The sequence below is a fragment of the Octopus sinensis genome, linkage group LG11, assembly GCF_006345805.1.
Source record: "Octopus sinensis linkage group LG11, ASM634580v1, whole genome shotgun sequence".
NCBI lineage: Eukaryota > Metazoa > Mollusca > Cephalopoda > Octopoda > Octopodidae > Octopus > Octopus sinensis.
The window spans coordinates 32,312,035-32,326,836 of NC_043007.1; the positions used below are offsets into that span (position 1 = coordinate 32,312,035).

Sequence of the window (14,802 nt, forward strand, 5' to 3'; positions counted from 1 at the left end):
GTCTTCTCTCTTGCACAATAACATTTGATTTTTCTTGCATCCAATTCTTCTCTCGGCTGATTCATGCTCCATTATTCATACACGCCAAACATCACACATTGCCAGCATTAGATGCTTACCTTATTTCTTACCTCCTCATTCAACATCCATCTTTCATTATCAGACAACTTTGCATTGCACACTCACATTTATCAAATAACTAGCAGTATCGCCCGGCGTTGCTCGGGTTTGTTTCGACCCTTTAGAATTGGAATTTTTGAAAAGTAAAAATTTTGCATTATGTAGCTTGTTATTCTCTTTAAGTGAACATTTTTCTGGTTGAAATACACCGAAAAATGGTGACACAGCAGTTAAAAAATCGTAAAAAAAATAGGGATTTTCATAGAAAAAAAGCACCTTTTTGATGTAAATAATTTTTGGTGTTAACATGGTCCGATTTGAATTTTTTCTTCTACATAAGGAAGAGCAAGCCTTCTTCTATCATACTCTCAATTTTGGTCAACTTGTGCCGCAGGGTCTCGGAGGAGATAGTGTTAGTTGAAGGCTGCCAAAAATGCCGTACACAGACAACTTCAGCTTTATATCCAGAGAGATATATATATCCTTCTTGGGTCCGTTAAAATCATCATCACCATCATTTAATGTCTGTTCGCCATGCTGGTTTTGTCAGGAGCCAAGAAGTGAGAAGATTATGCCAAACTCCAATGTTTGCTTTGGCATGCCCTTCATAACCCCAACCACTTTGCAGTGTACTGGGTAATTTATACACGGTACCAGCACTGGTGAGGTCACCAACTCACAAGTCAAGATCCCTGAACTGGGGACATGGCAGTACATTATTGAGGGGAGTGGCTTTATATCAGGGGTGATGAGAGGTTGAAGGATGATGGAGGGACAGGAACAGGCGTCTTGCAGTAGAGGAGGAGATGCAGAGTTATTCCTGTTGGAAAAAGAGAGATGATGATGGAAGAGGGGTCACATTGTGGTCCTCATTCATTCAGTCAAGGCCAACAGGGCAACCCCAGACTCTTGAGACGACACCTCTCCATGTGCCTCAGTTCGCCATACTAGAGTACAACTCAGCAGTAATGGTGTAGCTGGCACCTTCTTCAATATGTCTGTATAGGTGTAGGAGTGGCTGTGTGGTAAGTAGCTTGCTTACCAACCACATGGTTCCGGGTTCATTCCCACTGCGTGCCACCTTGGGTAAGTGTCTTCTACTATAGCCTCGGGCCGACCAGAGCCTTGTGAGTGGATTTGGTAGACAGAAACTGAAAGAAGCCCATCGTATATATGTGTGTATATATATATGTGTGTGTCTGTGTGCGCATATATGTTTGTGTGTCTGTGTTTGTCCCTCCCAACATCGCTGTACAACCGATGGTGATGTGTTTACGTCCCCGTAACTTAGCGATTCGGCATAAGATACCGATAGAATAAGTACTAGGCTTACAAAGAAAAAGTCCCGGGGTTGATTTGCTCGACTAAAGGCAGTGCTCCAGCATGGCCACAGTCAAATGACTGAAACAAGTAACAGAGTAAAAAAGAGAGATATGTTTCCTGTCATGGCACCACCATTTAAACGGTCTCCTAGACAACGAGTCTTGAAGTGAAGAGGGTCAAGGTGGTGCTTACTCTGTTGAGTCTCAGTTTTCTTTGTTAAATGTTTGCAATCACCATGGCAGACCAACATCAATCACACAAACACAATAATAGTCTTGGTTTAATGTTATATCACTTCTCTTTTACTTTGGAAATGTCTGGTCTTTAACGAAGAAATCAATAGATTTGATTACATATTGCTAAGAAGGTCATTTTTTTTTTCTTTTTGTATATTAGCCTACACTTTCAATACCTATTTCTTTACTACCCACAAGGGGGCTAAACAAACGGATTGAGTCGATTACATTGACCCCAGTGCGTAACTGGTACTTATTTAATCGACCCTGAAAGGATAAGTTGACCTCAGCGAAATTTGAACTCAGAACGTAGCGGCAGATGAAATACCTATTTCTTTACTACCCACAAGGGGCTAAAAATATAGGGGACAAACAAGGACAGACAAATGGATTGAGTCGATTATATTGACCCCAGTGCGTAACTGGTACTTATTTAATTGACCCCCGAAAGGATGAAAAGCAAAGTCGACCTCGGCGGAATTTGAACTCAGAATGTAGCAGCAGACGAAATACCGCTAAGCATTTCGCCCAGCGTGCTAACGACTCTGCCAGCTCGCCGCCTTTCAATACCAACATGTGTTACTGTAGAAGGAAGAAGAACGTCTTTGATTCCATTTGCTAGACTCAACACATTTTGTTTTTACTCTGATTCAAACAGCAGGCTGTAAACAGACTGAAAATTACAATTATTATGAATATCCTCAATTTTTTTTTTTTTTTCAAAACTATATTTAAACCCTTTCACTCTATTTTATGTTAATAACACAGCAGCTTGCAGAATGGATTTTTTTCTCCACTTCTCTTTTGTTCTATATCAGCACCATTAGTCGAAACACTATAATTTCTACAGAGGTTACAATTATTAATAATACGGTTGTCGTACATTTATACCAATGTTCTTTCTCTGGCAGTTCAGTTACTCGAAATACTGTACAATTCTTCTTCCAGACATTTATGATTCCAGTTGTTTAGCCTTGAAATCCATTCACAGTGTTTCCTCAATATATTGATTGTCTGTCTGTCTGGCAGAAGTTCTGTGATAATTTTAGCCTCACATAAATATTAATGCTACCTGTGTTTAGAAAGTTGGCCACATGCCACAAAGGTTTCACTTCCTTCTTGTTTTCCATTCATTCAAATATATACACACACACCTACCTATCTATCTATCTATATATAAATATATATATATATATATACACACACACCTACCTATCTATCTATCTATATATAAATATATATATGTATATATATATATATATATACACATACAAACACACATGTATATACACACACATATATATGTTTTTTCCTCAGAGGTATTTTTCTATTTCATATTTCTCATTTTTGATTATCTGAACAAATGATATGACATCATTGGCAGATTTTAAATACATATTTAGTCTACTTAGTACACAGTCATGGCTGTGTGGTAAGACATTTACTTCCCATCCACATGGTTCTGGGTTCAGTCCTATTGCATGGCATGGCACCTTGGGCAAGTGTCTTCTACTATAGCTTCAAGCTGGCCAAAGCCTTGTGAGTGGATTTGGTAGATGGAAACTGAAAGAAGCCCATCATATGTATATAGGTGTAGGAGTGGCTGTCTAGTAAGTAGCTTGCTTACCAACCACATGGTTCGGGGTTCAGTCCCACTGTGTGGCACCTTGGGCAAGTGTCTTTTACTATAGCCTCGGGCCAACCAAAGCCTTGTGAGTAGATCTGGTTGACGGAAACTGAAAGAAGCCTGTCGTATATATGTATATGTGTGTGTGTCTGTGTTTGTCCCCCCACCCCAACATTGCTTGACAACCAATGCTGGTATGTTTATGTCCCTCATAACTTAGCAGTTTGGCAAAAGAGACCAACAGAATAATTAACAGGCTTCAAAGAAAAAAAAAAGTCCTGGGGTTGATTTGTTCCTCTAAAATTCCTCAAGGCAATGCTCCAGCATGACCACAGTCTATTGTCTGGAACAACTAAAAAGAAAAGATAAAAAGAAAGAAAGGTTTACTGAAATATATTTTTATAGAAAGAGGTTGGTGCAGACTTTTCTACAAATTGCAAAAATAATCCTAGGCGCAGGTGTCTGCTCCCCAACCACATGGTTTTGGGTTCAGTTCCCCCGGGTAGCACCTTAGGCAAGTGTTTTCTACTGTCGCTCAGGGCCTGAGCCAACCAAAGCCTTGTGACTGGATTTGGCAGATGGAAACTGAAAGAAGCCTGTGTGTGTGTGTGTGTGTTACTGTCTTCTTATCGTTGTCATGCAAGCAGTGTCATTCATTTCTGTGAAAATGTGTCCGGTCATGTGGCAGCCATTACCTTAGTTGGAAACAGTTGAAGGTTGGCAACAGGAAAGGCATCTGGCTGTTGAAAATTGCAAATATGAAAAAAAATGGACGTTAAAATGCTGCTGCTGTTGATGATGATGATGATGATGTTGATATTGTTTGTTCTGTATAATACAGATGATTACTTCTTGATTATAGATTTTTATAAAGAAAGCAGTCAACATTAAAGATTATAGATTGTTTTTTTTGTGTTGTTGTTATCATCTAGCATTTCTTTGACTAACTATAGTGTTATTTTTAAGTACTTATTGAAATGAAAATATTTTCTGTTATTACAGAAAAACTACCTTGTATTGATTTTTCCATAAAAGTAGAGAGAAAAAGAACTAATGGCATTTTAAATGTTTCTCTCTTGATATTTTGGCTATTTATTGATAAATGTTTTGAGAATTTTGGCTGTCAGTGACTGCAGATGCTCTTGTCTATATGGAATTTTATATGAAAAGTGCATGCAGTGGTTGTCATCATCGTTTAATGTCCGTTTTCCATGCTGGCATGGGTTGGATGGTTTGACTGGGGACTGGCAAACCAGGAGGCTGCACCAGGCTCCAATCTGATCTGGCAGAGTTTCTACAGCTGGATGCCCTTCCTAACACCAACCACTTTGAGAGTGTAGTGGGTGCTTTTTACATGCCACTGGCATGGGGGCCAGTGAGGCAGCACTGGCATTGACCACGCTCAAATGGTGCTTTTTATGTGCCACCAGCACGGGAACCAGTTGGGTGGCACTGGCATCAACCATGCTTGAATGGTGCTTTTTACATGCCACCTGCACGGGAGTCAGTCACGCAGCACTGGTATTGATCATGCTCAAATGGTGGTTTTTATGTGCCACCGGCACAGGAACCAGTCAGGTGGCACTGGCATTGGTCACACTTGAATGGTGCCTTTTATGTGCCACCAACACGAGAGACAGGCGGGTGGCACTGGCACGGGAGCCAGTCGGGTGGCACTGGCACAGGAGCCAAAGGAGTTTTCAACTCGGTTTCAGTTCCTTATCAGAATTATTTTACCATACCCAATGTGATCGGGAAATCCAGGGAATATGACACCTTAAAATTATCAGTATTTATTTACTTTTTTAAACCTGATACTTATTCTGTCATTCTCTTTTGTTGAACCACTAAGTTATGGGGATGTAAACACACCAAGACCAGTTGTTAAGTGGTGAGGGGGGACAAACATATACATACACACAAGCTTCTTTCAGTCTCCATCTACCAAATCTACTCACAAGGCTTAGTAGAAGACACTTGTTCAATGTGACATGCAGTGGGACTGAACCTGGAACCACATGGTTGGGAAGCAAAGTTCTTAACCACACGGCTACAGTGAATTCAAATACACCCAACTTCCAACCTCACATTCATAGATAAAATAGGAAACTGTGCGGAAGCCTGTAAGATGAAGGGTACTTGTAAAGTACTAGTAATTTAAATGTCCACCATTGTCACACTCTATCATGCCAATTCTGCCTGAAAATTCTGTTACAAATATACATGGCTGTGATATACTCAACCATTTACACATTAATTAGTAATTAATTCACATGATTGGCCCTGGCACTTTGGGTGCCATGTGGTGGTGTTAAACTTTCTCCACCTTGCATGCTCTTTCAATTATATCGCACCTGCCCGTCAAGGTATGGCATTATACAAAGTAACAGTAAATAAATATTTCTTCACCACTTCGATCGCTGTTCTTTCATCTTGCACATCTGCAACAGCAACACCCATTACAATCGCTAACTGCCAACAACCAGCACTTATCACCTCAACTACTATTACAACTAGTGACCACTGACTCCACCTTAACCAACCGTTACAACAGCGTAATGCCCTCTCCTGCTGTCGACTGTTTTAATGGAGCAAGTTGAATAGGTTTTTACATTAGCTTTCATTTGTAACAAACAAACAAGAGAAGTTGTTTCACCTAATTTAGACACCTCCATTTCGTGTCTGCTAAGAATGCCAAGAATAAAAATGAGCCGAGTGTGTTGTTCTCCTCGTGCACTCACTGACTTGAACCAGCTTGAATTACTAGTGATAAAAATTAAAACAGACCAACGATTTGGTGTTATATTACAATGGAAATTTTAAGCTTGTGGTAAACGTTTTGTTATATTATTGTTTTGCTATTAAAGAAATTCTGACAGTCGTGTGATAGAGGCAGTATGGTGTCTCCCTGTCACCAAACCTTATCTGATTCCAAACAAGGTAATGTTTCCCCTTAGTCAGACATGTTTTTCTCAGAATATTAGAAATGAATGACATTGCTTGTATAACAGTGACACTCATTTACAATTACCATATGAGCAAACACATTTATGTCAAGCTTCTTTTAGTTTCCATTTACCAAATTCACCCATAAGGTTTTGGTTACCCTTGTGGCAGTGATAGAAGACACTTGCCCAAAGGTGCCACACAGTGGCACTGAACCCAAAACCATGTGGTCCACACACCCTCTTTGAATTCAAATGCCCCCCCATCTCCCTCTGGTCCCACAAGGGTTGATAAAATACTGGTGTAGCTTCGTGGATCTTCATCAGTTTCATTGATGAGTACACAGTTAATTGATCATGTTGACTAATGACTGGCTCATTGCACTTTTATATTTTATTTAGTTTAGTCATTAGACTGTGGCCATGCTGGGGCACCGCCTTGAATTTCCTTTTTGGTCAAATGAACCGACCCTGGTATTTTATCAGGCTCTTTTGCCAAATTGCTAAGTTAAGGGGGTGTAAACACTCCAATGCTGGCTGTGAAGCAATGGTGGGGGACAAACACACACTCATATATATATATACATATATATATATAATGGGCTTCTTTCAGTTTCCGTCAACCAAATCCATTGTCAAGGCCTTGGTCAGCCTGGGGCTTATAAAGTAAAAGACACTTACCCGAGGTGTCACATGGTGGGACTGAACCTGAAACCATGTGGTTGGGAAGCAAGCTTCTTACCATGCAGCCACTCCTGTGCCTATGTGTAAAACAGCTAAACATTTCACAGCCATGTGCCCATGTCACCTTGTCCCTTGAGGGGCCACCTACACACCTTATCATCGCTATCCCTTCACAGCTACTACTGATTTTTTTTTTTCTCACTCTCTCCTCTAAATGTAAGTAGCCATGTAACCCCTACAACAAGAACCTGCACTGCCCCAACCCCTTTCTCCCATACCTTAGCCCTCATCCTGTAGCATAAAGCTACCCTCTTATCTTAGGTTTCATGGTGCAGCACCTATGACTTTTGGAAACACTTTTTTCATGCTCAGAATTGTTGAAGCTTGGATAAACTACCCAGAGTGGTTTTTAGCTGTCAGAATACTGCACCCATCAAAAAAACTTCATGCTTCCTGAAATTCACCAACACCACCACCACCACTACCACTATTATTATTATTATGTGCTGGACGAAATGTTTAACAGTATTTCACCTGTCACTACATTCTGAGTTCAAATTCCACTAGGGTCGACTTTGCCTTTCATCCTTCCAGGGTCGATTAAATAAGTACCAGTTATGCACTGGGGTCGATGTAATCGACTTAATCCCTTCCCCCACATTTGAAGCCTTGTGCTTCCAGCAGAAAGGATTATTATCAAGATGATATTGGACAAATTAAAAAATTTTTAAATCATCTTAATCATAGAAAACATGGCAATTTGTCTTTCTCCTCCTCCTCTTCAATCCTTACCATTCCCTCGATGACGCTGGATTAAGTCGTATCCACCAGCGAGGAGATAAGAAGATATTAAATGCTGGCTGCGTCTTGGGGATGTTAGCATATAACTTGCTTCGTGGATTAGTTTATGGCTTGTTAGCTTTGGAGATTTTAAAATGTTTTAAGCAGGTATGTGAATTGGCCAGGCCTACCAACTTCACAAACAGTTAGAGTAATCGCACCTCATAGATTGTATGGAGACATGAAGATGCAAGATGTTGCAGGGATTAGTTATGTCTGAAATATCTGCAAGTAAAAAAACATCGACTTTAATCCCAAGTGTCTGACATATAAAACACTCTAAGACAAGGAACAAACAACTCGGCTTTTATGCCTGATAAATTTTATATTCTCTGTGATTATCATATCAATTTTATGCCGCTTTTACACGACACCACATGTATTTGTGTACATATGTATGTATATTTGTGTGCATGAACAGACATACACTTGCAGGGCTTCCCTACAGTTTCCAGATATCAATTGCAGTTGCAAGGCATTGATATCGACCTGAGAGTACCGTAGATAAGAATTTGTCCAAGTAGCAGGCAGGAAGGTAAAGCTGAACAATAGGAACCCCTAATCCGTACACACACATACCCAAACCCTCCACCCTGCCACATCAATGCGTGCACAGATGTGAGTTTGTAGAATATCCTTCATAAAAGAGTATAATATTTAATCCGGGTTCCAGATTTGCTGGTTTTGCCGCTGCGTCAATTAACTTCTATCAGCATTTCAATGTAGCGTTTCTTTGTTTTGGAAATCTGAATTTAGAGAAAAAAAGAGTGTTTTTCATTTAGAACGAAAACAAACCTGGTGGTAGCCATTATAGCATTATGTAATAATAACCTTATGTATGTGTGTGTGTGTGTGTGTACATATCTGTGTGCATATATACATATGTAGGTATATGTGTGTGTATGTCTGTTGTATATATATGTATGCGTGCATGTGTGTACATATCTGTGCATATGTGTATGTATGTAGGCATATGTGTATGTAAACGTGTGTGTATATCTGTTGTATATATATGTGTATCTGTGTGTATAATGTTTGTATGTATATGTATGTGTGTATACACACATACATATATATACATACATACACACATACATACCTCAACTTACATTGGTGGTAACTGGTTCCAAAACGTGGCTTAACTCCAAAAAAAAACTGAAGCAGCACAAAAAAGGCAGTTTTTCCAATCTATTTGTATACTAATGATTTAGTTTAATAAATGATTTCTATATATTTTCACCTGCATTTCGTTTAATTCCACCCCCCCCCCATCCGCTGTCGAGTTTCTCTCTCTATTTATCAATATGGTTGATAGTCTCTTTGTCTTTGACTTGTCACTTTCTTCCCAGGATTGCAATACCACAAAACCATTGGCAATATGCAAATTATCATCATCATCATCCTTGCTGTCATTGTATCCCTTGCTGTCAACATCGTTATCCTTATCAGTATCACCATCATCTCTATCTTTGTCATCATCATTATCCTTATCGGTGTCATCATTGTCATCTTTATCCTTGTCATCGTTGTCGTCGTCATCATTATCCTTATCAGTGTCACCATCATCTTTATCTTTGTCATCGTTGTATCCTTGTTGTCATCACCATTATCCTTATCGGTGTCATCATTGCCATCGTCATCACCATTGTCATTGTCATCTTTATCCTTGTCGTCATCACCATCTTCATCGTCATTGTCCAAGAACTGAAACCAAAATTTTGTGATGATGAAAGGTTAGAGTGTGGTAGACAGACAGAAACAGGTGTCGTGTGAAATTGTTATGGTGGGGCATCATTAAAAAAAAAAAATGTCATTTAAATAAATAAAAAAAAAACTGTAAAAACATTTTCTCCAGACTTTTTTTCAAATCGAATATCACACAGGACTTCAGTTGGGATTCTTTTTTCTCTCGTTTTGCAGGCAATATTTTTGGCATGACGAAAAGGGCAAGAAGTTCAAGTGTACAGCTCCAGAATATGTAGATTATGTTATGTCATTTATCCAGAAGGATATTCTAGAAGAATCCATTTTCCCAACAAAGTTTGGTAAGTGTAAAAGATTTTCTTTCATATGGCGTTTCCTTCGTTTATTATCTCCGACTTTGCTAAGGCAGACGTGTTTGTCCGTGGATGAGATATCTCAAGAACCACTGGATGGATTCAGACAAAACTCTCAGGGATGTTTGGTTTCATGACTGGCACGAACTGATTAGATTTTTGGAATCAATCCAGTACTGGACAAGGATTCTGGATTATTTATCCATTTTTTTTTTTTTTTACTTAATTTTTGAGAGCAATCAGGTTCATTTTTAGTATTCTCATTTCCATGCTTCAGCAGTCACGTTTATTTCAGATATTCTCATTTTAAAAATCATCTCCGGCTAATTGTTGAGAAGATGTTGCCTTGGCGGAGGTTTGCACTCTGAGTGCTCTTATTTATTTATTGGTACTTTTTGGGGTTTTTTTTTTTCCTTTTTATTTATTGCTTTACCATTCTCAGTGTTAGTATAGTAACAGTTTAACTAGGAGTGTCGTAGTTACTTCCCTTGTTAACGACGTATCTGCTTCTTTTGTGACTCCTTCTGGGATGTTGAATAAGAGATCCCTTCCTTGAAAACCTGGTGAAGGTTAGTGCCAGGAAAGACAATATCTCAATAATATATCCATCTATCCCATGGAAACATTAGCATAAAACGAACGAACATATAGTTTCATTTTTACAGATTTTAACGATTCAACAAAGAAGTTCCATTCAAAGCTCTTCTGCAACAAACTAGTTTGAATTTATAAATGCAGTTGAATAAAGCTGTTGGGTCTGTAATCATATTTGTTTGTTTGTTTCTTCTTGAGCCATGCCTGGCTCATAAGGGCCGATTTCCCGGTTTCCTTGGCGTATAGGTTCCCCACCTGGACGGGATGCCGGTCTGTTGCAGGTGAGCTGCAAGATGCAGGAGGAAAGAGTGAGAGAAAGTTGTGGTGAAAGAGTCAGCAGAAGTTTGCCATTATCTTCTGCCAGAGTCGTGTGGAGCTTAGGTGTTTCGCTCATAAAACACACACATCACCTGGTCTGTGATTCGAACCCCTGAGTAATCATATTTAACTTGTATTAAGTCCTGTTTTTGATATCTGGTCTCCTTTAGTCTTTCATTCAACAACTGTCATATCTCACCATCATCATCTAACGTCTGCTTTCCATGATGGCATGGGTCAGACATGTTGACAGGAACAAACGAGCTAGAAGAATGTATTGAGCTCCAACGTTAACTTTGGCCCAATTTCTATGCACATTATACATACACACCTCTGAGAGTTTTTAAAGACTCTACATAACTTTACCTTCATATGTTAAAATGAATGAAAAAGAAATTTGGCTTTGATTACAGAGACTATTTATCTCCCCTTACACTAAATGTATGTGTAGTATATATATCTAATGCTTGTCAACGAGGGGCTCTGCTCTGTCAACCTTCTCCCCAGCCACCAACATTTCATTCCCTAACACTTAAAGAGCACTGGTGATGTTGCCGCATAAAAGGCACCCACTACATTCTGTAAAGTGGCTGGCATCTGTAGAAACTCTGTAAAGGGCATCCAGCTGCAGAAACTCTGCCAAAACAGACAGTGAAGCCTGGTACAACTTCTGGCCTTGTCAGCTCTTGTCAGACAGTTCCAACCCGTGGAAAATAAAAGTTAAATGATGATGATGGGTTAACATATATCTAATGTATATTTGTGATTCTAAAACATAACAAATAACTGAAATCTTGTCATTTGTTCTTCATTGCAGGCAATGCTTTCCCCAGTACGTTCCAAATGATAGTGAAGAGGATCCACCGCTACCTGTTCCACGTGTTAGCTCACATATACCATGCTCATTACAATGAAGTGCACATCCTTGGCCTTCACGGTCACCTGAATACACTCTTTGCACATTTCATGGTCTTCAACCTTCGCTATGACTTGCTAGAAGAAAAAGAGACCGATGTGCTCCAAGACTTGATAAAGGCCCTGACCACATTTGTACCTGCTGAAACTATGAACCCCTTGACTTCGACGTCTGGGGAAGAGGGCGCAGCAGATAGTGACAATACTGCCCAAGCGACAGCAACGGCAGGACCGCTTGTATCATCTTCCACGAATGAATTAGAAACAGAAGTGACACAAACTTAATGATTGCTAGCTTTACACCTTCCACATATTAGAGAGGGGGCAGGAAGGGGAGGAATAGATTGAAACAAACAAACAACAAAAGAAAACAACAAGGAAACAAAACAACAACCATGAAAATGGTAACAAAAAATATTCAAAAAAAAAAAAGAAAAGAAAAGAAAAGGTGTAGTAAGCTGTAGAAGCTGCAACATGAAGAACAAGAATATAATTCTATTTTACTGCAAATTGTTCAGTCAGATCTCAAGCGCATGTTCTGCTCGTGTGTGTGTGTGTGTGTGTTTGCTTTGATAATAGCCAGCTTCCTCTCTGTTTTGTGTACAGCAATAATAACAAACGATCCCATTGATTAGAAGTAGAGAAGAAAAGAAAGAAAATGACGGAGCATTGGACAGTGTCCAGGAGAGAAATCCCCCTCCCCCACCCCTTTTGGAACCCCCTAATTCAAAAGTCGTGGCTGTAGTCTTCGTTCTACATCAAACCGAAAGGATCAGGAAAAAAAGAAAAAAAAACTTAGGCGAAAAAATTTTTCAAGAAGAAACAAAAGTGATATTCTGTGTGAGCGAGTGCGTGATGGTGATTGCATGTGTACATGTGCGTAAGGCCATGTGGATACAGTCACACATGCATGTCTAGGGCTATTCTTCCAATTACCATGTAGCCATTTTTGTTGGGTTTTTTTTTTTTCTTATACGTGACAAAACATGAAAAGCTGCACCAAATGGGATCAGATATTTATTTTCATTTTTTGACATTTGTTATTTATTTTTTATCTTCAACTACCCCCACCCCTTTCCCCTCCCCACTAAACGTGTTTAAGTTAACATATGTGCACACACACACACGCTAACACTCAATCACACACACACCTCAATGATGTATGTATAAATATACCCCATACATTTGTATGTGTTTTTGACATACACACACCTATACACACAGACACACACCTAATTGATTAGAAGAAGCTACATCCTCTCGGCTCCCTTGTTGCTGTTTCCGTGTCCCCTTCACTTTTCCAGAAATCTCTACTGACACTGGAATCCAATCAGTGGAATCCATCCTTGAAGATAAAAAAAAAAAAACCCAAACTCAAGAACAACAAAAATCTTATCTCTAACTTATTTATAATTAATTCTTTAATTCTATGATAAAATAAAAACCAAATACAAAAAAATGTTTCATTTCTATTAAATTTCCTGGAATATTTTTAACTTATTAAACTACATTTATGAATGATTTAAGATTTTCAATGTAAAATTGTATTAAACATTGCCAGCACTGATCTAAGGCAGAAAAAAAAACAAGTCCACCTGCAGGACTTGAACCATGTATCCCTCATTCACCTGATGGCCACACTATTAATTATACTACAGAGATTAATCCTCTGTCCTCCTTTCTGTCTCAAATTTGTGCTTGTAATGTTTAAATTATTTCTATTCACCTGTTTTGATAATTATTATATTTGTTCATGTTTGATAATTTATGTTTAATAATTATTGTCTTAACACACACTTAATGGTTAGTCTCTGTTAATCCTTAAGGAGAATAAGAATGGTTTCTTGGATCTCTGGTTTATATATTCCATTCCTCCCTGGACGGGACACAGGGGTATTCATTTTTACCAGCTCAGCGAACTAGCACAATGTGAAATGAAATGCATTGCTCAAGAATATAATTTATTGCCAGGTCCAGGGATTGAAACCACAGACTTGTGATCATGAATCCTAACCATTAAGCTACGTGTCACTCTCTCTATATATATGTATATAGATATCTATATATTGTATAAAGGATCAAGGGTAAGGCCAGAACAATGCAAAGTAAATGCAAGGTAAATCCCAAGAAAACAAATATATGAATTAATGTAGACTTACCTTGCATTCAATATTTCGGGGTTATGACCCCATTTTCAAGAAATTAATAAATGTTGGTGATGTGTGTGTACACACGCACATCGCCAACATTCGTTAATTCGGGTCATAACCCCAAAATATTGAATGCAAGGTAAGTCTAGATTAATTCGTATATTTGTTTTCTTGTGATTTACCTTGCATTTACTTCCCAATGTTTTGGCCTGCCTTACCCACGATCCTTTATACAATATACTCTACACAATGTTTCATAGTAATTATTCTATATACATACATACACATACATACATACATATATACATGCATATATATGCATACATATATACATGCATATATATATACATATACACACATACATACATGCACATACATGCATACATATATATACATACACATACATATATATATATACATATATACATACATATACATACATACATACATACATATACATACATACTCATACATACATATACATACAGGTGCCGGTGGCACGTAAAAGCACCATCCGTTCGTGGCCGTTTGCCAGCTCCGTCTGGCACCTGTGCGGGTGGCACGTAAAAAGCACCCACTACACTCGCGGAGTGGTTGGCGTTAGGAAGGGCATCCAGCCGTAGAAACACTGCCAGATCTGACTGGGCTTGATGCAGCCTTCTGGCTTCACAGACCCCAGCTGAACCGTCCAACCCATGCTAGCATGGAAAACGGACGCTAAATGATGATGTATATATATATATATATAAATTAAAATAAGCAACAGGGATACCCAGAGGTAATGCAGTATGATCGTTTCAAGCAACTCCATTTAATTGAACAATGCAATCATTACATCAGTTTCAATGCAGAGAAATCTGGTGCCTCAACTTATGTACCTAATTCATCTGAAATATATATATATATATGTGTATATATATATATATATATATGTGTATATATAATATATATATGTGTATATATATATATATATATATGTGTATATATATATAA

General features: G+C 38.6%; 1 protein-coding gene across 2 annotated transcripts in view; it reads left to right on the top strand.

Moving 5' to 3' along the window:
- Positions 1-13,033, top strand: part of LOC115217428 (MOB kinase activator 2) — a 59,927-nt gene extending 46,894 nt beyond the window's left edge. For both annotated transcript variants that reach the window (XM_029787125.2, XM_036507337.1), the window contains 2 exons: positions 9,696-9,820; positions 11,562-13,033. In XM_029787125.2, the coding sequence (XP_029642985.2) occupies positions 9,696-9,820; positions 11,562-11,944 (508 nt within the window). In that variant the 3' untranslated portion in view covers positions 11,945-13,033. The remainder of the gene's footprint in view (positions 1-9,695; positions 9,821-11,561) is intronic.
- Positions 13,034-14,802: the final 1,769 nt, after the last annotated feature.